The sequence below is a fragment of the Muscardinus avellanarius genome (assembly GCF_963383645.1).
Source record: "Muscardinus avellanarius genome assembly, chromosome: 13".
NCBI classification, from domain to species: Eukaryota; Metazoa; Chordata; class Mammalia; order Rodentia; family Gliridae; genus Muscardinus; species Muscardinus avellanarius.
In genome coordinates this window covers 8305367-8332223 of record NC_137799.1, presented here as the reverse complement: position 1 = coordinate 8332223, position 26857 = coordinate 8305367, and the positions used below count along the sequence as shown (strand labels likewise).

At 55.2% G+C, this 26857-nt stretch overlaps 2 protein-coding genes across 2 annotated transcripts; one reads left to right on the top strand and one right to left on the bottom strand.

Annotated features, from left to right (window-relative positions):
• Positions 1-304: 304 nt before the first annotated feature.
• On the top strand, positions 305-4287 carry BBLN (bublin coiled coil protein; the record flags this gene model as incomplete). Its single annotated transcript, XM_080709416.1, has 2 exons — positions 305-383; positions 4115-4287. The coding sequence occupies 2 exons, from the start codon at positions 305-307 to the stop codon at positions 4285-4287; spliced, it is 252 nt and encodes an 83-aa protein (XP_080565542.1).
• A 2031-nt stretch (positions 4288-6318) lies between these two features.
• Positions 6319-25239, bottom strand: CIZ1 (CDKN1A interacting zinc finger protein 1; the record flags this gene model as incomplete). Its single annotated transcript, XM_080708878.1, has 16 exons — positions 6319-6555; positions 6852-6973; positions 7165-7234; positions 10025-10168; positions 10320-10433; positions 10788-10875; positions 13102-13226; positions 15825-16022; positions 16726-16847; positions 17038-17513; positions 18407-18515; positions 18659-18752; positions 19600-19829; positions 21403-21474; positions 24680-24795; positions 25064-25239. 16 exons carry the CDS (start codon positions 25237-25239, stop codon positions 6319-6321), a joined length of 2493 nt encoding a protein of 830 aa, XP_080565004.1.
• Positions 25240-26857: the final 1618 nt, after the last annotated feature.

Below are 26857 nucleotides of genomic sequence, written 5' to 3'. Positions count from 1 at the left end.
TCCGCTCGGCCTAGTCGGCCCGGAGCCCCAGGTAGCTCCGCCCAGCGGCCCGGAAGGGGGCGGGGCTCGTGGGAGGCCGGCGGTGGGCGGGGCTCGACTGTGAGGCAAGGTGTGGGCGGGGCCCGGCGGCCCGGGGGCGGGGCTCTGGGTGACGGCTCCGCCCCGGGGCGGGCCCTGCGCTGCCGCGGTCCACCCTTCCGGGCCGCGTTCTATCAGCTGCTTCCACCTTCCGCCCCGCGCCGGGTTTTGGCGTGATCGACGCCAGTGCCACCGTCCGGTCGCCCCTGCGGCGCCCGAACCCACGATGTCGGGTCCCAACGGGGACCTGGGCTTGCCAGTGGAGGCAGGCGCTGAAGGCGAGGAAGACAGCTTCGGGGAAGCAGGTGACCGCGGGGGGCTGCTGAGACGACCTTTGCTTTTCCAGAGGTGCCTTCCTGGGAAGAGGAATCGGGGCGGGACGGGGTCATAGAGACCTCCCAACGCGCCCTGGGTGGGCCCCGAGTGGTGGGCGCTGTTTCGGAGGTGCAGGGCGTGCACCGGTAACAGTTCCCTGAACACCGCAGCCTTGCGGGAACAGTGGGCAACCAGCCCCATTTTACAGACAGGGAAACCGAGGCAGCTCCAGGGATGCTCGGGATTTGTGCCCGAGGGGGCGGGGCCGAGCTTGGCCGGCCGGGCTCGGCGGGAGGGGCTGAGCCGGTGGGCGCCCCGCTCTGCCGAGTCAGCAACCCCAGCCGCCCGCTTTGCGGGTGTGCCCCGCTTACAAAGCAGCCTGTGGTGTGCACAGCGCAGCGGGAGGGCGGGAGGACCGTCCACCCTGGGCTCCGTGTTTACCTTGAACCTCAGTTTCCCCATCTGTAAATAGGAATAAGGATTAGTGTCTCCTCTATTGAGATGTGTCAGAGAAAACTGAATGAAAAATGCCTAGCGGGTTCCAGCCTGCAGGTGTTGATTCATCAAGTGGTTATTCTCAGGAGAGACTGGTGTATTCACTCAGAGGGCAGGACCTGGGGCATGCAGGGGAAGAATGGGAGCTGTTTTAGTCTCGTGGCCGCTTTATGGCACTGTAACTCCCATATTCGTCACCCATTTAAAGTGTACAGTTCTTTTGGGTTTAATACAGAGCTCTGCATCCATCACCACGATAGTTTCATCACCCAGTGTCTGCTTAACAGACGTAGGCCACCCACGGGGCAGGTGGGGTTTGTGCTGGTGAACAGTGGCCAGGCGTCACTGCTGGTCGCAGGAAGGGCCTCCCAGGGGTCACATCTGGTGGATGGTGGCAGGTTCATGGGACAGTGGGGAGGAGGGTGCCCGGGCAACATGCCTGGCTGTCCAGCATGAGAAATATGGATCATGATAGACTGTCTACCAAGTACTTGCTGTGGCCACACCCTGTCTGAGCTCTTGTGTGTGTGTGGGGGGGAGAGCATTGATTGAACCCAGGGACATTCTACCTCTGAGCTACACTCCCCAAGCCCTATTTTTATTTTATTATTTTATTTTGAAACAAAGCTTCACTAAGTTGCTGAGGCTGTTCTCAAACCTGAGATCCTCCTGTCTCAGCCTCCCAAATACTGGGATTACAAGCCTGTGCCATCAATACCCAGCTCTCCCTGAGCTATTGACACTTGAATCCTCAGGGTTTTTTTTTTTTTGTGTGTGTGTGTGTGTGTGTGGTACTAGAGATGGAACCCAGGGCCATTCTACCTCTGAGCCACAACCCCAGCCATATTTTTTTATTCTTTATTTTGAAACAGGGTCTCACTGAGTTGCAGAGGCCTCACTAAGTAGCTGAGGCTGTCTGCGAACCGCAGTCCTCCTGTCTCAGCCCCCCAAATGCTGGGATTACAAGCATGCACCACCTGACAGCGTGTGCTTGAATCCTCAGTTTTTAACCTTTTCCCAGAAAGGAGCTGCAGTTGCCTGTGGGGGCGGAACAGAGCTGGAACTCAAATCCAACCCTCCACCATTCCCACATCAGAGTTCTGGCTGACACCAGCCAGCTAGAGGATCGTGGGCTGGTTCCTTCCAAGGCCCCAATTTCCCCATCTGCCCCTTGAGTGGGGTTGATTTCAGGATCTGGCAGACTCCCCGGCCCTCTGTCCCCTGTGGGGGGCGCCCATCCCGTAGAACGCGGCACATTTGCACCCACCGTCCAGACGCCCTCCTTGGGTCCTGGAATTACCATCACCACCAGCCACTTCCCTCTGGTCCGGGCCGGCCACCGAGTGGCTCTGAGTCACGGTTGGCTCAGCACTGGGTCCGCAGTGGGCACAGGCCCAGACCTTGGGTCCTAAGGGACACTGTGTGACTGAGAGGCAGGTCAGAAGAGGCGGCGCAGGGGGAGGGACAGTGTCTCGTGGAGACCGGGGAGGACTTGGTGGAAGCCTTCTGAGCTGCTCCTTGGAAACCTGTCATGGCCGAGGCTTTCTGGGTGGCAGAGACAGCGAGCAGAGGCAGAGAGGCTGGCAGGCCAGAGCTCCATTCATTCACTCAATAAATGCTAATTTTGCATTGTTGAAGGCACTTGGGAGACAATAGCAGACACAAGACCAGTTGCCTCTCGTGGAGCTGTGTAGCCCAGTGGGTGACGTGGACCAGCATACAACTAATGACAGCGGTTGCTGCTGAGGGGAGGGTCCTGGAGGGGCAGGGAAGGCCAGGAAAGCCTGGTCAGGTCTGGGGCACCGGGAGGGCTCTCCTTGGTGACATCCACCCAGGGACTTGAAGATTGAGTAGGACTCATCCAGAAGGGGAGGAGGGAAGGAAGACAGGAGGAGGATCCAGCGCATTCCGGGCAGAAGCAGCAGCAGGTTCAAAGGTCCTGAGATAGACATTGGCAGATGTGAGAGAGGGAAAAAAGGCTTGGAGGATGGGGGCTCGAGAGGGAAGCCGGGGCTGGGTCCCTGTCAAAGCTTGGGAGAGTCCATGAAGCCTGGTGTGGTGGCACATACTTGTAATCCCAGCATTTGGGAGGCTGAGACCTGAGGATTGCAGTTCGCGGAGAGCCTCACCTACTTAGGCCCTCCGTAACTTAGTGAGACCCTGTTTCAAAAAATAAAGAATAGCCCGGCATGGTGGCACACACTTGTAATCCCAGCATTCGGGAGGCTGAGACCGGAGGATCGTGGTTCGCGGACAGCCTCAGCTACTTAGTGAGGTCCTCTGCAACTCAGTGAGACCTGGTTTCAAAATAAAGAATAAAAAATAGGGCAGGGGTGTAGCTCAGAGGTCGAATGCCCCTGGGTTCCATCCCCAGACCCACAAAAAATAAAATAAAATAAAAAATAGGGCAGGGGGTGTGGCTCAGAGGTAGAGTGACCCACACACACAAAAAAAGGAGCCATGGGAGGGCAGGAGGAGAGGGCCTGCCCAGGACAGAGGCCTTGGTTGCCAGACTCAGGAATACGGGCTCTGCAAGGCACTAGGCAGATGCGAAAGGAATTGCACAGGAGGCTCGGCACCCGGCAGGACCTCCCAAGCAGGACACTGGCCTATCACCCCGTGACCACCCTAACCCTAGAAAAAAGATGCTACGGCCAGGTGTGGTGGCGCACGCTTGTAATCCCCGCGCTTGGGAGGCAGAGACAGGAGGATGGCGCAGGTTCGAAGCCAGCAGCGCGCGCTGGCTTAGGAGACCCTGTTTCCAAATAAAAATGTAAAAATAGGTCTGGGAGTGTAGCCGAGAGGTAGAAGGGCTTCCAGGAACCCCAGTAACACACACACACACACACACACAAAGATGCTACACCAACGTACTCTTCCTTGAAAGCCTCTCTTATGAGCCGGGCATGGTGGCGCACACCTGTAATCCCAGTGCTTGGGAAGCTGAGACAGGAAGATCGCAGGTTCGATGTCAGCCTCAGCAAGTAGTGAGACTCTCAGCCACCTAGTGAGACCATTTCCAAATAAAAATAAAATAGGGCTAGGAGTGTGGCTTAGAGGTAAAATGCCCCTGGGTTCCTTTCCCATCTTCCGGTGGCAACACTAAGGCTCACAGGGGAGGGACTCGGCCTTTGGAGCGGGCCGGGAGACAGCCAGTAGGGGTGAGTGTGCCTGGGAGTCCTGAGGAGACTTGGGGTGCTGGTTCTGAATTTCCTCTCCCTCCCAGAGTACGCGGCCATCAACTCCATGTTGGACCAGATCAACTCGTGTCTGGACCACCTGGAGGAGAAGAATGACCACCTCCACGCCCGCCTGCAGGAGCTGCTGGAGTCCAACCGGCAGACGCGCCTCGAGTTCCAGCGGCAGCTGGGGGAGGCCCCTGGCGATGCCAGCCTCTAGGCCATGGGAGCCCCCGCCCGGGCCCCAGCCCTGCCTCCCTGGGCCGGGCCCTGCCCTGGCACTCGCCAGCCGGCTTAGGCACCTTCTCGACGGCTGGCCTTGGGGCCCTGGTGGGTCTACCTGCCTTGGCCAGTCCCCACTGCTCAGCACCCCTCCTGGGGCCAGGCGAGGACCTGCGGCCCACCACTTGCCTGCCCGCCAGGCTCCCGAGCGCTCCCACTCCGCCCTGGTAGAGCGTCCACATTAAACGGGTCTCCCATACCACCGCGCCTCTCTCCTCTGTGTGTCAGGACGAAGACCCCGGTGGTCTCTGGAGGTGAGGGGGTGGTCAGGATAGCCGTTGTTTATACTGGCAGCCCACTGGCCTGGTGGTGGGGGGATTCATATTTCTGGACGTTGAGGATATATGTGAGATCAGAGCCTCCTTACCTGGGGGGATCCTGGTCAGCAGCTCCTTCACAGCCTGGCTGAGAGCTCTGGACATGCTGTGTGACCTCGTGGGATGCAGACAGCCTCTCTGGGTACTGGGACCTTTCATCAAGACGCCGCCCAGATGTGCCAGGTAACTTCCAGCTGGCCAGTGGCAGGGCTGGCCTACTTGTCTATCGCTAAGGGTCTTTCTAAAAACAAAAGGCAGAACTAAAGAACAGACGCAGTCTGAGCCCCAGCAGGGTTGAGTAGAAGAATTTGCTGACGGCCTGTCTCAGGGCTGCCTGGCCCGGAGGCTGCGCCCCTGCCGAGGAACCAGGGGCCCGCGTGGCGAGGATGCCGGGAACCTGGGCTTCGGCTTCCCCGAGGTCCAGCCGAAGAGGCCACCTCAGGGGCCCGAGCTCACGCCTGGGGTCAAGCGCCGGCCACTTACCAGCCCTGTGACCTTTGGCAAGTCATTTGACCTTGCTAGGCCTCAGTTTCTTCATCTGTAATTTGGAGGCAGTGACGCCTCCTAAGGTCACTGTGAAGATTAACGAAGATCTTTCTCTCCTTGTCTTATTTTTATGTTTTTGGTACTAGGTGTGTTCTACCTCCGAGCCACACCCCCAGCCCTATTTATTTATTTATTTATTTGTTGGGGTACTGGGGATTAAGCCCAGGGGCATTCTACCTCTGATCTATACCCCCCAGCCCCTATTTTATTAGTATCTTTTTTTTTTTTTGCAGTACTGGGGATGGAACCCAGGGCATTCTACCTCTGAGCTACACCCCCCCCCCCGCCCTATTTATTCTTTATTTTGAAATAGGGTCTCACTGAGTTGCAGAGGGCCTCACTAAGTAGCTGAGGCTGGCTTCGAACCTGCACAATCCTCCTGTCTCAGCCTCCCAAATGCTGGGATTACAAACATGTACCACCATGCTCGGCAACTTCCTTAATTCTTTCTTTCTTTTTTTTTTTTTTTGGTGGTACTGGGGTTCCTGGAAACCCTTCTCCCTCCGAGCTACACTCCCACACTCCCAGACCTATTTTTTATATTTTTATTTGGAAACAGGATGTCTTAAACCAGCGTGGCTGGCTTCCAACCTGCACGATCCTCCTGTCTCCGTCTCCTGAGCGCGGGGATTACAAGCGTGCGCCACCACGCCCGGCTTGTTAGAATCTTGGGACAGGGTCTCCCTAGGTTGATGAGAATCTCACTACTTGCTGAGGCTGTCCTTGAACCTGCAATCTTTCCGTCCCAGCCTCCCGAGTACTGGAATTACAGGCATGCACACCATACCCGGCTTTACTAAGGTCCTTCTTGAAGGTAGTTTCCTAGCCCTGCTATATTATTAAGGGGGAAAATCAGGCTCAGAGAGGTGCCTTGTGAGGAAATTTGGCCTTCCAATTCTGCCACTACATTGTACCCAGAGAGGAGAGACTGGGCGCTGGCTCAAAGCTGCCTGGGGTGCCCCCTGCCCCTGTCTACCCAGACACAAGTGCTGGCAGGGACTGTACAGCTAAAAAAATTTAAGTTTATTGGATTTTGAGTAAAAACAGTGAACATGTCAGTTTCCACACAGACTCCTAAAACCCATGAGCAGATCTGGAGGCAGATATCAGGTTTTAAGGCGGGTCGAGCGCCGAGCAGCAGGTGGCTGGGGTGTCACCTTGCTGAGGGCTTTGGCTTTGTCCTGGGTGCTGGGCTGGGCGGACAGGCGGCTGATGGAGCCGCTGGAGGAGAAGAGCGCGGTCAGAGCGTTCCTGGCGTTGACGGCGCAGCGGCGGCTCCCAGGCCGGGTCGTGGGGCTCACGGGCCGGGTAGTGGGGTTGGGGTTCTTGGCTGCTTTGAATTTCTAGATATAGAAGGTACGCATGAGGTCAGGTCCTCCCTACCTGGGGTGCTTCCAGCCGGAGGCCGTTTCCCCAACCCCAGCCAAGACAGCATTGGTGTCTATGTGACTCTGTGTGATGTTCTCACCCTCCCTGGGCCAGGGATCTGGGGCTATGACCTGGCTCTCAGAACAGTAATAGATCCCAGCCCCCTCCTAGTCGCAGGGATGGGACAGGGCCTCTGGCCATCCCCATGAGCTCAGACAGAGCCGGGGGCCCTGGGCAGAGCAGGGCAGGGCGGGAAGGATGGCCAGCTCACCTGCAGGTTCTCGAAGTGGGCCAAGGTCTTGCAGTGGGAGAGCTGCACCCCGGGGTTCCTGTGGTAAAACTTGTGGCAGATGCGGCAGACATAGCCCGTCACGGGCACCAGGAAGTCCACGCCTAAGGGACAGAGAGGGCCGGCTCTGTGTCCTCACTCTGTCCCAGCTAGGTGTCCCGCCCTCTCTGGGGCCCATGTGCTCCTCCACCCTCCAGGTGGAAGGTAAAGGGCACAGGGCCAGGGGACACGGAGCGGCATGCAGGACCAGGGCCCGGGCTGCCTGGACCACGCGGGGTCGGGCCTGGGGGCTTACCGTACGCAGTGTTGGGGTTGTAGGTCTCTGAGTCCTTCAACTTCTCTATGGATATATCTCTGGAACTCACCTGGAGACAAGCAGGTGTGGGTGGGCCTCAGGTCTGGCATCCTGGGCCCCTCGCAGAGGCAGGCAGGGCCCTGGAGTCCACCCGTGTTCTCGAATGCACTGTGCCCTTGATCTGCAGGTGGTCGTGGGTGACATCTGCCAAGCCTTGGCCCACACTGCTTCTGGCCTTCCCGACCTCTGCTTTCCAGGCCCAGCTCCGGCAGCCCCCTGCCCCGGTGGCTATAATCCATGCCAAGTGTGCCCCAACTTAACACGACATGAGTGCCGTCTCGTGGACAACTCACACAGCGCTCTGGCTACCTGTGCTTTACAGACCAAGAAACCCGGGCCCCGGGGCATTAACTCACCCGGGGCGCTCAGCTGGTTTGTGGAGGGGCCAAGCAGTGGACCCTGGGGGGCTCAAGCCAGAGTCCAGACTCTTCCCCAGGATGCCCTGCCAGCTCTGACCTGGGGTGTGGTGTCAGAGGATCAAAGACCCCCTCATCTCCCCTGTTAGACGTGAGCCCCTTTCAGAAGAGACTGGCATACTTTCAGCCACGTCGGCCCCTCTGTGCCTAGCAGTGCCCTCACCCCGCCCAGCAGCCGTGGCTTCCACAACCAGCACCGCTGAGCTGCTCCTAGGACCACCTGGGCTGAAATGGGGCAACTTCTGTGTCTGGCTTCGATCCTCGCGTGGCCCTGTGTCCAGCACCAGGGCCCGGCCCAGAACAGGTGCCTGGGAACATGTGTTAAACCGCAAAGAATCCAAGACCCTCTGGAGGCTGGGTCGCTCAAGACTCATGAAATTCCTTTTTTTTTTTTTTTTTTTTTTTTTGCAGTACTGGGGATTGAACCCAGCAGCAGTCTACCTCCAAGCTACACTCCCCCAGTCCTTTTTATTAGTCTTTTAAATTTTTGAAACAGGGTCTCACTGAGTTATGAAGGGCCTCACTTATAAGTAGCTAAGGCTGTCTGCGAACCAAGATCCTCCAATCTCCGCCTCCTGAATGCTGGGATTACAAGTGTGCGTCACCACGCCCGGCTCCTATCTTTTCTTCTTTATTTATTTATTATTATTATTATTATTATTATTATTATTATTATTATTATTTTTGGTGGTACTGGGGTTCCTGGAAGCCCTTCTACTTCCGGGCTACACTCCCAGACCTATTTTTATATTTTTATTTGGAAACAGGGTCTCCTAAACCAGCGCGCGCGGCTGGCTTCAAACCTGCGCGATCCTCCTGTCTCTGCCTCCCAAGCGCGGGGATTACAAGCGTGCGCCACCACGCCCGGCTCCTATCTTTTCTTCTTTATTTATTTATTTATTTATTTATTATTATTATTATTATTTTTGGTGGTACTGGGGTTCCTGGAAGCCCTTCTACTTCCGGGCTACACTCCCAGACCTATTTTTATATTTTTATTTGGAAACAGGGTCTCCCATGCCAGCGCGCGCGGCTGGCTTCGAACCTGCGCGATCCTCCTGTCTCTGCCTCCCAAGCGCGGGGATTACAAGCGTGCGCCACCACGCCCGGCTTCTTCTTTATTTTAAAACAAGGTCTCACTGAGTTGCAAAGAGCCTCACTAAGTAGCTGAGGTTGCCCACGAACCATGATCCTCCTGTCTCAGCCTCCTAAATACTGGGATTACAAGCCTGTGTCACCACACCAGTTTGTTTATTTATTTATTTTTGAAACAAGGTCTCACTAAGTTGCAAAGGACCTCACTAAGTAGCTGAGGCTGGCCAGAACCATAATTCTCTTATCTCAGCCTCCTGAATGCTAGACTACAAGCATGCACCAACACACCTGGCTATTTTTTTTTTATTATTATTTTATTCATTTTATTTTGTGTGTGGCACTGAGTATGTAACCCAGAGGCATTCAAGCTACACCTCCAGCCCTATTTTTTTCTTTTTTTATTCTTCAAACAGTCTCAGTGGGTTGCAAATAGCCTCACTAACTAGCTGAGGCCGTCTGCGAACTGCAATCCTCCTGTCTCAGTCTCCCAAATGCTGGGATTATAAGCGTGCGCCACCACGCCTGGCTTTATTCTTTATTTTGAAACAGAGTCTCACTAAGTTACGGATATCCTCACTAAGTAGTTGAGGCTGGCTACAAACCTGCGATCCTCCTGTCTCAGCCTCCCAAGTACTGAGATTACAAGTGTGCGCCATCACACCCAGCAGCTCTGATGAAATTCTGCCGGGCCAGAGTGTGATACATGCCTTGAATACAGGAAGTGTGGCTGTTAATACCATCAGGGCCCGCTGGCTTTGCCCCTGCACACCACGCGGCCCATCTTTTCTGCCCCCTAACACTGTTCCTGAGTTTAGGACACCCTTTCCCTTCCCCCACTCAGGTCGAAAGCTCAGGCAGCCGTCGGGCGTGGTGGCGCACGCTTATAATCCCCGCGCTTGGGAGGCTGAGACAGGAGGATCACGCAGGTTCGAAGCCAGCCACGCTGGCTTAAGAGACCCTGTTTTCAAATAAAAATATAAAATAGGTCTGGGAGTGTTTCCCAGAGGTAGAAGGCCCCTGGGTTCCATCCCCAGTACCACCAAAAAAAAAAAAAAAAGAAAGCTCAGGCAGCCCTCCACACTCTCGCACACGTCACACCTGCTACTCGACCCTCATCCTGCCGCACATTTACATAATCAACATGACTCAGTTCTTATGAGCAATAAATATATAGTGTGCATCCGTGCCCGCAGACGCCAGCGCAGTGCTGGGCCCCTGGAGGAGGCTCGCGCCCTGCTGGGCTCACAGTTCTGCCTCCAGCTCCACCCGCACCGCCCACCCGTAAGCACCTGTTTGCAGAACTCCTCCTCGACCTCAATCTCCTCATCCTCCTCGTCCTCCTCGCCTTCGTCACCCTCGAAGCAGCCCACGGCGTCCACGGTGATGAAGTGGTCCTCGTCTTGTCCAGGCACCTCCTTCTCAAGTGTTTTCAGCTGCCCGGGGAGCAGGCGAGGGGCTGAGGTGAGGGCACACGCTTGTCCCAGTCCCTCCAGACCCACTCCCAGGTAGGCCGGGATAGACCTGGCCCTGCCTGGGGCCTCGGCCCAGGCTCTGTCCCCGTGTGCTCTGGGTGGCCGTGGCTACCTCCTTGACCTTGTCCTTGTGCTCCTGAGACTTCACGTGCTCTACAAACTTGCGGGGCGTCTTGAAGAAGCGGTTGCAAGCAGTGCAGAAGGGCCGCAGGGACTGTTTTGCGATCTGGGGAAAAGCGGGCCACATGGGTGGCAGGCAGTGTCCCCCGGTGCCAGCTTCCTGACTGGCGGCCCGACGGCGCCTCCCTCCTGTGGGCCCCCGCCTGGACTAAGCCTGCCTGTCGTGCCCTACAACGGGTCGGGTAAAAGCACACCTGGGTCACCGACTATGGCATTTGGCATTTGGCAACAGGGCAGGGGAGCCCCGTGGCTGAATGGCGGCATGACCTGGCACCAGGTCAAAGCACAAAGAGGAAAAAATGTGGTGGGCTTGTCAGAAGCTGCGACATGATGGCCCCTGGACACAGATGCTAACTTCCCACCCCACCCCTCGCTGGGGCCCGCATGCGCGGGCGCCTACCTTGTGATCCTGAGTCCTGCGGTGCTGGATTAGGTCCCCCACGTAGTAGACCTGGCAGGTGTTGCACCAGCGTTTTGGAGGAGGATCCCTGGACGACAGAACAACCAGGGAACTGTATGCTCTGGCGGGAACACAGCGGCTCTCCCAGAGCGCTCCAGGAATGTAACACAATTCAGGGGCTGGCAATTCAGTGCAGAGGGCACGCATGTGTGAGGCCCGGGGTTCCCTCCCCAGCACCCAAACAAACAAATAAAACAAAAGGCAAACAAATGTCAAAGAAGGCTGCCTGATACCAGCTAGAGCGTATCCATCACATAGGCAGTTTGCTGAAGAAAAGCAAAATACAAGCTGGGCCTGGTGGTGCACGCTTGTAATCTCAGTGCTTGGGAGGCTGAGGCAGGAGGATCGCAAGTCTGAAGCCAGCCCTAGCAACTCAGTGAGGCTGTTTTCAATAAAAAATCACTCAGGGCTGGGGGGGGGGGGGATAGCTTAGAGGGAGAATGACACTGGGTTCAATCCCTAGTACCTCAAAAACCAAACAAAATGACCCTGTTAAAAAAAGAGAGAGTAGCAGTACGTGGTGGATCACGCTTGTAATCCCAGTCCTTGGGAGGCTGAGACAGGAGGATCCCAGGTTCACAGCCAGCCTCAGCTATTTAGTGAGGTCCTCTGCAACTTAGTGAGACCCTATTTCAAAATAAAGACTAAAAAATAGCTGGGCGTGGTGGCGCATGCTTGTAATCCCCGCGCTTGGGAGGCTGAGACAGGAGGATCGCACAGGTTCGAAGCCAGCCTCAGCTACTTAGTGAGGCTCTCAGCAACTTAGTGAGACCCTGTTTCCAAATAAAATATAAAGTAGGTCTGGAAGTATAGCCCAGAGGTAGAAAGCCTCTGGGTTCCACCCTCAGTACCACTAAATAAATAAATAAATAAATAAATGCTAAACATTAGGGCTGGGGGTGTAATCAGAGGTAGAATGCCCCTGGGTTCAATCCCCAGTACTGCAAAAAAAAAAAAAAAAAAAAAAAGTCAATGCGTGTGTGTGTGTGTGTGTGTGTGTGTGTGTGTTACTGTAGAAGGTACAGGGGCCTTCTACCTCCAGGCTGCACCTCCAGACCTTTTTTTCTTTCTTTCTTTTTTTGGTGGTACTGGGGTTCCTGGAAGCCCTTCTACCTCCGGGATACACTCCCACAGGCTACATTCCCAGACCTATTTTTTACTTTTTTATGTGGAAACAGGGTCTCTCAAGCCAGCAAGGCTGGCTCCAAACCAGTGTGATCCTCCTGTTTCCGCCTCGTGCGGAGCGTGGGGATTACAAGCGTGCGCTGCCACACCCGGCTCTAGACCTATTTAAAAAAAAATTTTTTTTAAGCCGGGCGTGGCAGCGCACGCTTGTTATCCCCGTGCTTGGGAGGCTGAGACAGAAGGATCGCACAGGTTCAAAGCCAGCCAGCCTGAGCTACTTAGTGAGGCTCTCAGCAACTTAGACCCTGTTTCTAAATAAAGTATAAAATAGGTCTGGGAGTGTAGCCCGGAGGTAGAAAAGCCCCTGGGTTCCACCCTTAGTACTACACACACACAAAAAAAAGTTTTTTTAGAAACAGGATCTCACTTAAGAGTCTTACTAGGTTGCTTAAGTTAGCTTTGAACCTACAATCCTCCAGTCTCAGCCTCCCAAGTACTGGGATTACAAGCATGTGCCATAACACCCAGCAAAAGAAGTGCTTTTTTAACTAAAAAAGGCAGTTGGGAAAAGTGGTGCATGCCTATAACCTCAGCTACTAGGCAGGAGGATTTTAAATTTGATACCAGCCAGGACAACTTAGCAAGATTCTGTTTCAAAATAAAATAAGGACTGGAGGTATAGCTCAGTGGTAGAGCACCTCTGGGTTCAATCTCCAGTACTGTAAAAAAGGGCACATCCTCCACATAGTGGGGGTACCAGGTTCCTGGGGTTCAGGACACTTACTGGCCTTAGTGAAATCTTGTCATGCCCCTTGATAACGCAGGGTGGGACGGGGGAGGCTCCAGCTTTGGGCCGCGAGCCGACCTTGCCCTGGCCGCGATGCCCCATGGCTGTCAGCAGGCTCGGGGCCACAACGTCCACAAGGCTGCGTGCACTGCTCTTGCCCGGGTGGAGCCCAGGAGTCTGGGACAAACCCCTGTATCACCCGCCCTCAGCTGACCATTTTACAGATGAAGAACACTGAGGCCCGAGCGTTAACAAGGGCCTCTGGGAGGCCAGGCTTATCCCAAAGGCAGGGAAGGCCCACCCCCAACACCACCGGCTGGCGGCTCCCCCAGCCCCACTCACTCGGCCTCTCTCTCCAGGACGTCCCGGGGCACAGGCAGCAGGGACAGGAGGCAGGCTTGGTTCGTGTGCTGGATCTCCCCGAGCCGCTGCTGGTGCTGAGCCTCCGACATGTGGTCCTGAAACTCCTGCAGTGCGAGGGGGCCAGGGAGGGGATGACGTACCGGCCCCGGAACACTGGACCGCTCCAACCTGGGCTCCGCGGACACCTGGCCGTCGCTGTGAGGCCACTTCTCTTATAATCGCCCCGCAGCCAGAGCAGAGATGGTGTAAACAGAGTGTACACCAGCCAGCGCTTATGTCCCCAAGAAACTGCGCTTAGGCTTCAAATGTGAGCAGCTCTGGCTAACGCAGGTGTACGCGGCTCCGCTGAGGGCAGGCTCGGAGAAACGGGTGCCAACAGCAAGAGCACCCATGAAATAATAACACCCATGAAAGGTACTATTTTTTTGAGATGGAGGGGCATCTCACTATGTCGCCCAGGCTGGTCTTGAACTCCTGCCTTAGCCTCCCAAGTAGCTGGGATTACAGATGCTTACCACTGAGGGTAGCAAAGGCCAGTATGTATGTATATATATATATATATATACATATACACATCAATTAAACACAGGGGCATTCTACCTCTAGTTATTTATTTATTGTGGTACCGAGGAAGGAGTCGAGGGGCATTCTACTTCTAGTCATTTATTTATTTGTTTGTTTGTTTGTTTATTTATGGTACTAGGGAAGGGGTCCAGGGGTATTCTACCTCTGAGCTATATCCCCAGCCCAACCTTTTTTTTTTTTTTTTTTTTTTTTACTGGGGATGGAACCCAGGGACATTCTACCTCCAAGCTACACCTCCAGCCCTATTTCCCTATTTTTTAATTCCTTTTTTTTTTTTTTTTTTTTTTTTGGTGGTACTAGGGTTCCTGGAAACCCTTGTACCTCCAGGCTACACTCCCAGACACCTATTTTTTATATTTCTATTTGGAAACAGGGTCTCCTGGGCCAACGCGGCAGGCTTGGAACCTGCACTCCTGTCTCTGCCTCCCAAGCGTGGGGATTACAAGGGTGTGCCACCAGGCCTCCCAGCTTATTCTTTATTTACTTATTTATTTATTGGTGGTACTGGGGTTCCTGGAAATCCTTCTACCTCCGGGTTACACTCCCAGACCTATTTTTTAAAATATATTTTTCTTTGGAAATGGGGTCTCTTAAACCAGCGGGGCTGGCTTCGAACCTGTGCAATCCTCTTGTCTCTGCCTCCCAAGCACGGGGATTACAAGAGTGTGCCACCCTGTGTGCCACCCCACCCGGCTTATTGTTTATTTTGAAACAAGGTCTCAATAAGTTGCAGAGGGCCTCACTAAGCAGCTGAGGCTGACTGCAAACCTGTGATCCTCCTGTCTCAGCCTCCCAAGTGCTGGTATAACAAGTGAGCACCACCATGCTGGTTTTTTATTCTTTATTTTGAAACAGGGTCTCACTAGGTTGCAAATGACTTCACTAAGTAGCTGAGGCTGTCTGCGAACCATGATCCTCCTGACTCAGCCCCCAAATGCTGGGATACAAGTGTTTGCCACCACGCCCAGCTTTATTTGTTATTTATTTATTTATTTATTTATTTATTTATTTATTTTTGCAGTACTGGGGATGGAACCCAGAGGCATTCTACCTCTGGGTTACACCCCCCAGCCCAATTTTTTATTCTTTGTTTTATTTTTATTTTATTTTATTTGGTGGTACTGGGAATGGAACCTAGGGGCCTTCTACCTCTGGGCTACAGTCCCAGACCTATTTTATATTTTATTTGGAAACAGGGTCTCTTAAGCCAGCTGAGGCTGGCTTCAAACCTGTGCAATCCTCCTGTCTCAGCCTCCCAAGCGCGGGGATCACAAGTGTGCGCCACCACGCCCGGCTTTTATTTTTTATTTTGAAACAGGGTCTCACTGATTTGCAAAGAGCCTTACTAAGTAGCTGAGGCTGTCCATGAACCACGATCCTCGTCTCAGCCTCCCAAATGCTGGAATTACAAGAGTGTGCCACCACGCCTGGGGTTATTTTTATCTTTTTTTTTTTTTTTTTTTGGTGGCACTGGGGTTCCTGGAAACCCTTCTACCTCTGGGTTATACTCTCAGACATCTATTTTTTATATTTTTATTTGGAAACAGGGTCTCTTAAGCCAGCAAGCCTGGCTTCGAACCTGCGTGATCCTTCTGTCTCCGCCTCCCAAGCGCGGGGATTACAAGCGTGCGCCACCACGCCCAGCTTATTTTTATCTTTTTGAACAGAGATCTCACTAAGTTGCTTAGGCTGGCCTAAAATATGCAAGCCTCCTTTCTCAGTCTAGTACTACAGGCATAGGCCTAAGCCCACTTTTATTACTGCCACATCACTTGGCTGCGGCCTGGGCACAGGACTTCAGTGTGAAGTGTTTGAATCCCCAGAACTGCCCAGCGAGGCTGGCTCTCAGCGTCGCCTCAACTGATGTAGGAGGAAACGGTTCTGGGAACAAGACTCACTGTCCAAAGCCTGCAGAGCTGGTCAGGGCTGATTTGAGCCAGGTCTGCCCGACTCTACAAACCTGCCCTCCAGGCTGGCCAGGAAGCGCTTTCCAAGCAGATGCATCATTGTGCAGGGGAGGGCTGGGTCCAGTACAGCCATCCAGGCAGCCACAGAAAGGGCCGGGCAAATCCACCCTCTCCATCCTCCCGCCCTCCCCACCGGCCGGCTTTGGGTACCTGCTGGCTGGCGCAACTGGCCTTGCAGATGTAGCAGAAGAACTGGAGGGTCTGCTTAGAGGAAGTGCTGGCGGCTGCAGGGGTGCCGGAGGTGGAGTCCCCAGGACGGGGCCCAGGCAAGAGGGGAATGGTGTTGAAGGCCCGGCTGTCGCTGCTCTGCAGGATGGTGACCTTCAGGGAGCCCCCGGTGCCCCACATCTACAGCAGGAGCAGGAGCAGAGCTTCCGCTGTCTGGGTGCTCCTAGCAAGCCAGCCCCAGTGCTAAATGTCTCCAAGTATTGTTCCCTCAGAGCTCTGGACAGGCAGGGAACTGTGGGCTATTAGGTGACTGATTTTACAGGGCTGGAAAGCACAGGAGTCAGGATCTGAACCCAGGTCTGTCTGTCTGTCTCTCTCTCTCTTTTTGGTATTGGGGATGGAACCCAGGAGCATTTTATCTCTAAGCTAAAACCCCACTCCTTTTTATTTATTTATTTTTTTTTTTGAGAGCAGGTCTCACTGAGTTGCTGTGGGTCTTGCTAAGTTGTTGAGGCCGGCCTTGAACCTGCAATCCGCCCATCTCAGCCTTCCAAGTACTGGGATTATAGGCATGCGCCACCACACCTAGCTAGGTCTAATTCTACAGTCCAACCCGTACTTCTCAAACAACAAACCCAAAGGGAAACTGAGACCTAAAGAAAGGAAGGGGCTTGCCTGGGGATGGGCAGCTGGGACTCTTGGCACCCAGAAAGGCACACGCAGGTGAAGCATGAAGTCTCACGCAGACGGACCACCGTCAAGCCGGGCCTGGTCTACGCACAGCCAGGCGGGGAGACCAGGGACCCAGGGGCGGTTGGGGGCAGAGGCCATCCTGCTACTAGGCCCTGGGGCGCTCGCGTGGCCACGTTCTGCTTCTACCCACCCCCAGCATCTCTCTGGATCTTTTTTCGCACTCTCCCACATCGAGGCCACCGGTGGGCTCCTGGCTTGCTTCTGAGCCATCCTGGCCACCTGCTGGCTCGGGCGAGGCCTCCTCCTCCGTGCCTGAAAGAAGAGGTGTGCCGTTCTTCCCAGGGCCCCGCCTGTCTCCTCTGACCACAGCCGCACCTAGAAGTCCCAGGTGCGGGTGACCCCAGACCTGGCTTCCAGGCCCAGCGCAGTCCTTGGTGGCACTCAGTCAAGGCTGGAGAGAGCTGTCCCACTGCCAGACCCCTGGAAGCCAACCCTCACTCACCTCCCCCAGCTTCCGGAGGCGCCTCCAGAACTGGGGCTTGGACTGGAACCGGGGCTTGCTCTGGTTCCGGTGTGGACCCCTGGGGCTGGGGCTGAGGCGGGCTCTGGGCCGGCTCTGGGAGCTGCTCCTGCAGCTGTGCCTGTGGGTGAACCTGCAGATACGCCTGTGGCTGGTCTTGTTGCTGCAGCTGTTTCTGCTGCAGCACCACGTGCTCGGGGGAGGTCTGGGTTTGTGCCTGCTTCTGCAGCTTTGGCTGCACCCGGGTACCCACTGGTGGCATCCGCGGCCGAGTCTGTGGCTGCACGTGGGTCTGGATCTGCAGAACCCGTGGCTGGAACTGTGGTAGCACCCGGGCTTCTGGTGGCTCGGGCAGCAGCTCCGGGGTCTGTGTCTGCTTTGGTGCTGTCGTCCGGGCCTGTGGCTGGACCTTCACCTGTGGCTGCCCAAGAGGCCCCTGCTCTGTGGGCTCCTCTGAGCTTTGGGTCAAAACACCAAAGAAATGTCGTTTTGTTTTGTGTGTGTGAGTGTGAGTGTGTGTTACTGAGTGAGGATTGAACTCAGGGACATTCTACCTCCGAGCTACATTCCCAGTCAATTTTATTTTTTTAATTTTGAAACAGAGTCTTGCTAAGTTGCAGAGGGTCTCACAAGGTTGCTGAGGCCGACTGCAAACCTGTGATCCTCTTGTCTCAGCCTTCCAAGTACTGGGATTACAAGCGTGCACCATCATGCCCAGCATAAGTTGTGTCTTCTAAGAAGTCACAGGGGTTCCAAGAAAGGCCCAGACCCAGTTTTTTGTTTTGTTTGTTTGTTTGTTTTTTGCATTACTGGGGATGGAACCGAGGAGCATTCTACCTCCAAGCTACACTCTCAGTCCTACTTTTTATTCTTTATTTGAAACAGGGTCTCACTGAGTTGCAGAGGGCCTCACTAAGTAGCTGAGGCTGTCTGAGAACTGCGATCCTCCTGTCTCAGCCTCCCAAATGCTGGGATTGCAAGTGTGCGCCACCACGCCCAGCCAGACTGTTTTCGACCTCATGTTTACACTTACAAGTGGATAATTTGGGTAAACTCCATGGCCTGCTGGGTCTGTTTCAATGAAATATACTGGGAAAGACTATTCACACCCCCTCCCAAATGTGCCGCCATGTGTCCACGAGCTCTGTAAACCTGCCTATTTGAGGTCCCAGGTGCACATTCTCAGTCCTCCAACCTGGCCACCCAGGGTCTGGCGGAGAGCCCCCACACAGATGCAGAAATATGTCTGACCTTCTTCCAGCCAGAGGCCCAGGCCTTTCCTGCTCCTCCCCCTGCCTGTGCAGGAACGAGCACAGAGCGCCCGGGCCAGCCTGATCCCCGCATCAGTTACCTCTTCTGCCTCTTGGCTGGTGGATCGGACACCATACCAGGCTCAGGCTCGGGCGTCCCGGAGCGTTTCTCTCCAGCAGTGCCATCCGGGCTGGGGGGCAGATCCTGGTCTAAAATGGAGGTCAAAAGCGTATAAGCCATGGGAGATGGGGCCTGGATGTCCCCACACCGAGATGCCCCCCTCTGTCACCTGCTGACCCCTCCCCCCCACCTCACTCGGTGTTCCCTCTGAAGGGCCTGCAGCACCCCTTACCTTCATGGGTGTCCACTTGGGGCTCTGTGTCTTCGTCAGACCCCTCGGGGGGGTCTGACCTGTCGTCCACAGGCATTGTCTGAGAGGAAGAATCCTGCTTCCTTTCAGAATCCGTTTTTGACACCTACCACTCACCCTTGCAAGTACCCCAATAGGCTGCTCGGTCCCCAGAGGACCTCTGGCCCCATAACCACTGGATAGATGACCCAAACACCCCAGGAGCTGTGTCTTGGGGGTCCCATCTAGTTGCACCATGCTACATAAATCCAGGCTGGGGCACAGGGACTCTTCCTGGGCCTACAGGGTGACTTCTTGACAACTTCCTCCCAAAGTAGATGAAGGGAACCTTTTATTTTATTTATTTTTTGTACTGAAGATTGAACCCAGGGGTATTCAACTCCCAAGCTACACCCACAGCCCTTTTTAATGTGTGTGTGTGTGTGTGTGTGTGTGTGTGTGTGTGTGTGTGTGTATGTGTGTGTGAGTGTGCATGTGGTACTGGAGATTGAAACCAGGGGCATTCTACCTCTAAGCTACACCCCTAGCCCTATTTTAATTTTGAAATGGGGTCTCATTAGGTTGCTAGGTAAGAGTCTTACTACTTGCCGAGGCTGTCCTCGAACTTGTAACTCTCCTGTCTCAGCCTCCCAAGTACTGGGATTACAGGTGTGCACCACCACACCCAGCTTATTCTGTATTTTGAAACAGGGTCTCATTGAGTTGCTGAGGTTGTCCTGGAAGCCGCGATCCTCCTGTCTCGGCCTCCCAAGTGCTGTTATTACTGGCATGAATTAATGAATGGCTGGCATGCGCCACCGCAGGGTGTGTGTCTCTCCATTTTACAGACGCGGACACTGAGGCACCAGGAGCGTGACGAGTCCCGCAGCCCGCGCCTGAGTGGAGGAGCTGAGACCCCAGGGGTCCTGTGTACTTCCACTCACCTTGTGAGTGGGGACAGTGGACGAGGGGGCCCGGGTCTGTTTCTGGGAGTTTCGCCCCGAAGAGTTGAGCTGGGAGGGGTTAAGGGGGACCCCAACTGGAGGGGGGCCCAGCAGGGACTGGCGAGTGGCCTGGGGAAAGAACTGCTGCAGGTTCGGGGTGGCCAGCTGGGGGGGTGTGAGGCTGGGGGCCGCGAGGCTCGGGGTTGCCATGTTGTAGGCACGGAGACCGCCTGCGGGCAAGAAGCGGAGAAGAACGGGGTCACGGCCTGCTTGGGTGGTGGAGGCCGCGCGCACCACAGGAGCATCCCGGGCAACTTCCAGGGGCCCTTCCCAGCCCACCGCAGACACAGCTCTGCGCTGAGGGAGGCTTAGGACTCCAGGCGGGGGCAGAGGGGGGCTGTCTTTTCCCTTCCTGATGTCTCCTGGTCAGTGGCTTCAGCTGCCCAGCAATTCTAGCCCTCCCCCGGCCCTCAGGCATGCTTTAGGGGACCCCTGGGGCACGTGAGGGACCCAGAACAGGGCCTGCAGAGAGAACCAGCAAGTCTGGTCACTGGACTCCAAAGACACCTCCTCCAAAGCCCATCAGCTGCCTCTATGAAAGCCCACCGCGAGCCAGGCACCGCATTAACAGACACGTTCCATCACCCTGGCCGTCACCTGCGCAGACGCCATTACCTCTGCCCACAAGGAAATGGGGACACGGCAAAGGAATGGCCTGACCAGGGCTCTAGGACAGGCGCTGTCATCTACTCACTGGCCCCAGCCAGGATCCAAGCTCCTCCTGACCTCTCCTCCTTACCCTCCCCCACCCCCAGCCACCCCCCAATCCTACCACCTCTTCCCAACCTCATCCCTTGCGTGAGTGAATGTCAGCCTTGGCTTTCACACTGCAGAGTGATATTTCCAAAACCACCATCTGACCTCGTCCTTCTGCCTACCCAAGCCCTTCCAAGGCTCCCTGCTGCTCAGGAACAAAGCCTCCTCACCATGCAGGTCTGGCCCTGCCCAGGTCCCCAGCCTCCTTTTTTGCCCTTCTCTCCAACATGCCCCATGCCACACTCCCGGCTCAGTCCTTCAAACACCCTGCCTCTGGGCCTTCGCACATGCCCTTCCCTCCCAGAGGCTGTTCTGTTCCACTAACTTCCCCGCAGCCCGCAGAGCTCATTTTAGTGTCTCTCCTCCTGGAGGGCTTCCCAGACCCCTCCTGGGCCAGCTGCAAATATCGCCTGTCTACTTCCAGCTGCGTCTCCTCTGACTCAGGCGAGACCCAGAGTCTGGGCAGTGTTTGAGGCATGAATGACAGTTGGAACTCGGCCCAATGCTACCGGGACCGGAAGCACAAGGGTGAAGGGTCAGCGCTGCGTGGCTGCTGGGTTCCAATCCAGACTCCACCGCACAAGCTCTGTGACCTTGAACAAACCGCTTCTCCCTTAGCCTCAGCCCTCTCAGCTACGTTAACAATGCTCGCCTCACAGTGTTTTATGAGTATGAACAGGAACTCAGAATGAATACGTGTACAAACATGTGCAGAGCCAGCCAGCTCTAAAAAAAGATAAAAATAAAAAACAGGACAGAAGATGGAACATGCTCAAAGAAACACGGACAAAGGACATGGACAAGTCACAAAATGAAATACAAAAATACAGATGTTTGAACGACGAAGACAAAAAACGTTCAACTGTACTAGCACTCCAGGAAATAAATAAAAAAACATTATAGACATGTTTCTTTTTGCCAACCGACTTAGTAAATTACATGTACATTTATATATATATATATATATGAAAAAAAAGCACATAATACCCAGTGTTGCCGTGGGCATGGTGAGACCCGCACTGTCGTACGTGGCTGGTGGCATTGCAAACTGGTCCAGTCCTTTAGGAAAGCAATTTGGCAGTACTTATCAGAAGCCGTAAGACACCCGGCCCCCCAGTTCAGTCATTCTACTTTGAGAAATCTATTCTAAGAAAACCGGCTCCAGCATATACATCCCAGGGTTTTTTAAAATAGAAAAAGAACAAAGAAAAACAACAGCTGAACAGCTGAGAAGCCTTAGGTAAGCAAGGGTCCATCCCTCCAGTGAAACACTTATTATTTTAAATTTATATATTTACCTGTTTACTTATTTATTTATTGGTACTGGGGATTGAACCCAAAGGCATTCTACTTCCAGGTGATACCCCAGCCCTTCTTTCTTTTTTTAAATTTTTGGTGGTACTGGGGTTCCTGGAAGCCCTTCTACCTCTGGGCTACACTCCCAGACCTATTTTGTATTTCTGAAACAGGGTCTCTTACGCCAGCTTAGCTGGCTTCGGACCTGCGCGATCCTCCTGTCTCCGCCTCCCAAGCGCGGGGATTACAAGCGTGAGCCACCACGCCCGGCTCTTTTTTCTTTTGAAACAAGCTCTCCCAGATTGCTGAGGGTCCCCCTACATTGCTAAGGCTGCCCTTGAACCTGCGATTTTCCTATCTCAGCTTCCCAAGTTTCAGATTCCAGCAATCTAGGGAGATCCTATTTCAAAAACAAAAAAACCAAGAGCTTGAGACAGAAGGATCGCGGTTCGCGGCCAGCCTCAGCTACTTAGTGAGGCCCTTTGCAACTCCGTGAGACCCTGTTTCAAAATAAAGAATAAAAAATAGGGCTGGGGGTGGAGCTCGGAGGTAGAATGCCCCTGGGTTCCTGCAAAATAAATAAATAAAGCTGAGAGTGTAACTCAGAGGCAGAATGATGCCTGGATTCATCCTCAGTACCGCACACACAAAAACCCCTGACGAAAGCGAGTCAAATCCCATGGTGAATTTATCATGCCACTCTATTCAGTGAAAGGGGGACGGGGACACGGCCTCTTGCTTACATCAGTCATAAAAATCAGACACAATTCCCCATGTTTGCACCTAGAAAAAGAAAAGGGAAGAAACACACCGAAACCCTGGCTAATGGCTTTCTTCAGGAAGAGAGCCGGTCGAGAGATGACGATTTGTGTTTCCTACGTGATCCCCTATTTTTTAACATATTATTTCTACTTCATATTTTTTTTTTTTTGTTTCTTCCAAGGGCAAATGCTCTAATTATTTTCACTTTGAAGAGTGTAACCCCCTCCCCCAAACCCCACTGGAGATTGAGCCCAGGGGCATTCTACTTCCAAGCTATTCCCCCGGCCCTATTTTATTTTATATTTGGAAATAAGAGTCTCACTAAGTTGCTGAAGGCCTTGCTAAATTCTGGGATTACAGGCATGTGCTACCAAGACAGGACAAAGTGTGACTTTTTAAATGCGAAAGAAAAGGGAGAAAAGGGCTCAGCAGGAGAGTGCCTGCCTGGCATGGGAGAGGAGCTGCAAAAAAGAAAAGGAGCCCGGGTATGGTGGTGGCGCACGCCTGTACTTGGGAGGCTGAGACAGGAGGATCACAGGTTCAAGGACAGCCTCAACAAGTAATGAGACTCTCATCAACCTAGCAAGACCCTGTTTCAAAAATAAAAATAAGCCGGGCGTGGTGGCGCACGCTTGTAATCCCCGCGCTTGGGAGGCAGAGACCGGAGGATCACGCAGGTTCGAAGCCAGCCGTGCGCGCTGGCTTAGGAGACCCTGTTTCCAAATATAAAATGTAAAAAGAGGTCTGGGAGTGTAGCCCGGAGGTAGAAGGGCTTCCAGGAACCCCAGTACCACCAAAAAAAACCCAAAAAAACAAAAATAAAAATAAGCCGGGCATGGTGACGCATGCTTGTAATTCCGGTACTTGGGAGGCAGAGACCTGAGGATCGCGGTTGGAGGATCACGGTTCGTGGACAGCCTCAGCTGCTTAGCGAGGCCTTTTGTCTCAGTGAGACCCTGTTTCAAAAGATAAAAAGACTAAAATATAGGACTGGGGGTGTAGCTCAAGGGTAGAATGCCTCTGGGTCCCATCCCCAGTAACACGAAGAAAGAAAGAAAGAAAGAAAGAAAGAAAGAAAGAAAGAAAGAAAGAAAGAAAGAAAGAGAAAACAAAAGAAAGGAGGGGCAGGGAAAATATGCATATACAAGTGGGTCCCTGTGTCCCTTTGTCCAGCTACAGTGTGTAAGTCAGTGTCCGTGGCCATCCACACTAGCGCCCTGGCGGAACTGAAGAGTAATGGCCATCTAATTAATTCTGACCCATCATCTAGGGTGATCCTGGGCACATGACTCCTCTCTGGGATCAGGTTGTTTCTTTTTGTTTTCCGGGTCTGGGGATGGAACCGGGGGCATTCGACCTCTGAGCTACAACCCCTGCCCTAGTTTTTATTCTTTAATTTGAGACTCAAAGATATTTTTGGGGGTCTCACTAAGCTGCAAAGGACCTCACTAAGTAGCTGAGGCTGTCCGTGAACCATGATCCTCCCATCTCAGCCTCATGAACGCTGGGATTACAAGTGTGCGCCATCACGCCTGGCTTAATTTTATGAAATTTTTTTGTGGCACCCCATTGAACCCAGAGGCATTCTACCTCTAAGCTACAACCCCAGCCCTTTTTAATTTTTTTTTTTTTTTGAAACAGGGTCTTGCTGAGTTGCTGAGAGCCTGTCATTGAGACTGGCCTCAAATCTGTGATCGTCCTGTCTCCGCCTCCCAAGTACTGGGATTACAGGCAGGCCTCAGCTTTTTCATCTGTAAAATAGGATTGTACCTTCCCTTAGGATTCTCAGTAGAATGAGAAACAGCATCTTGGGAGGAACTGCGGAGACTGCTCACCACATGGGGAAACTGAGGCCAGGGTAGAGGCTTAACCCTCAAGGCCAGAAACAATGCACTCAGAGCCCTGGTGGCCGGGAGGCCCAGGCCTTGGTCTAGCTGGGCGCTGCTGGTGCTATGTGACCCTTCTCGGTTCTGAGGTATGAGGAACACTGCCCACAGAGCCAGCGCTACACCTCTGCGACCAGACAACTGGCATTCGCTGGGCACCTTAGGGCCTTTCAAACCCGGAGCCTCGGGTCTTGATCTGAGGTTCCAGGGCTTGAAAGGCCCTAAGGGTTTGACCCACAGCTGCGCGGACTTGGTGAGACCCAGTACCATGGGCTGCGGGGGGCTCTGTGCACAGGGGACCTGGGGGGCGGTCACCATACCTTGCAATTGCTGCAAAAACAAAGCTCTCTGGAGCATGGAGCCGCTGAGGAGGGAGGCCGAGTGAGCGCCCTGCAGATTCAGAAGCTGCTGCTGGGGCTGCTGCTGCGGGAGGCCCCTAATATCGAGAGGGGGTGTCAGAGGGTTATTGGGACAGTCAGGCCCTCCCTCCTTCTCGGGACCCCCATCTCCTGAGGCCCCCGCATAACGGATGGAGGGTCCTCTTGGGAATGGCAGGCATCAATCTGGGATCATTGTAGATGGTCCTCTAGGATGCAAACAAGGCTGCCCCTGGGAGGACGGACTGGGAGACAGGGCAGTCAAGAGCGTGGCTCCGGGAGGGAGGCAGACCTGAGCCGGCTTCCCCCCGGACGTGGGGGACTCACCTACTGATGGCCATGGGACACGGGGCCTGCAGTGGGGGCTGCTGGAGCAGCTGCTGGAGTTGCAGCAACTGCTGCTGCTGCTGGAGCTGCTGCTGCTGGAGCTGCTGCTGCTGCAGTTGCTGTTGCAATTCCCTCTGCAATTGTTGCTGCTGGAGCTGCTGCTGCTGATTGAACATGGTGGCTGGGGAAAGGAGGGGGAGTCAGGCCGAGTTCCCAGCACAGGTCAGTCCACCCACCCCAACCCACCGTCGCTAACACTACCCGCCGCGGCTGCGCCCCCAGGCCTGCCAAGGGCAGGCTGGATTCGCACCCTCCTCCTGCCAATCCCGCCTCCAATCGTGCCAGAAGACGAATTCGCCCAGGCTCCTGCCAATCCCCCCACCCCAAGTCCCATTAAGGGTCCCACCTGCAAGTCCCCAACCTCGCCCTCCATCTCTCCAACTCTCCCGGCGGCATTCCTCCCGCACCAATGCACCTGCCGCCCACCTCCAGTCTGTCCCGGCTCCCGCCACTTCCGGCACCAGCCCCGCCCCACTCACGCCCCCTCCGATGCCACCACCCTTTGCCTCGAGCCTACTCCGTGTCAATAACATCATCGGCACAACCTTTCACCTGCCTCCACGATTCCAGGAGGAGGAAAGCTTCCGCCCTCCCGTCCCCTTCCGCAACCCCTCCCAGCCTCGGCCCCCATTCCTGTGGCCTCAGAGACACGGACATGACCCCAGGAACCCTGGGCTCCCGCCCGGGAAGCCTGCAGCCCGCAAGCCAGTGGCCACTACCGCTGCAGTCCTCCCCGCCCCCACCCGCCCCGGCCCGCGCCCAGCACCTCGCCTCGGGGCGCGGGGCTCGCGCGCAGCCGCCCCCCGCACCAGCAATCGCGCCGCCCGCGGGGGGCGCGGGCCGCAGGCAGTGGCTCGCGGCCGGCGGCTGGGCTCGGGGCTCCCCGGCGCCCGGCGGCTCGGCGGGGGCCTGGACACTCGGCAGGCCGGCGCGCTGGCGGCCCGGCAGCGCCCCCTGGAGGACGGGAGGTCCCGCTGCGGCCGGCTGGGCTCCGGGATGCCCGGGGGCGCTGGGCAGCGCAGACCCTCAGTCCCGCGTCCTCCGCCTTGGGGAAGGGCGGCTCGGAGCCCCGGCGCCGGGTGTTGGCCAGAGGGGTCTGTCGTCCGGTGGGGACATCGCAGGGGACTCCTAGGAGGACCTGTCCCCAACTGACCTCCCCGAGACCACGGCGGTCCCGAGACCCCGAGCCCGCGCGGGGCTGCGAGGGGAGGGGGCGTGCAGCCGACAAGGAGCAGAGGGCGTGAGGAGAGCGGGGTTCAGTGATAAACCCGCCCTCTCCCCTCATCCCGTCCCCAACAGGGTCCTTGCCGCCAGAAATACCAGTGGCTACTTACTCTGTCCATCCCCAGCCCAACATTCTACCTTCGAGCCACACCCCCAGCCCGATTTTACTTCTTGTTTGGAAACGGGACCTCGCTGGGTTGGGGCTCTCACTACTTGCTGAGCCTGCCCTGTACCTGCGGTCCTCCTGTCTCAGCCTCCTAAGCACAGGGATCACGGGCGTGCGCCACCACGCCCGGCTGCCTTTGCCTGGTTCTGAGACTCTAAGCCTGGATCCGCTCTTTTGAGTTAGAGCCGACTACGTGCAGACGGGGCGCGAGGGGGCGCTGGGGACCGCAGTCCCCGGGCAGGCCCTGGCGGTCAGGCGGCGTCCACAAATCACCGCAGTCAGGTGACAAGCCCTGCCCGGGCTCGGACGGCCTCTACGGCAGCCCCGGGATGGGTGCTGAAGAG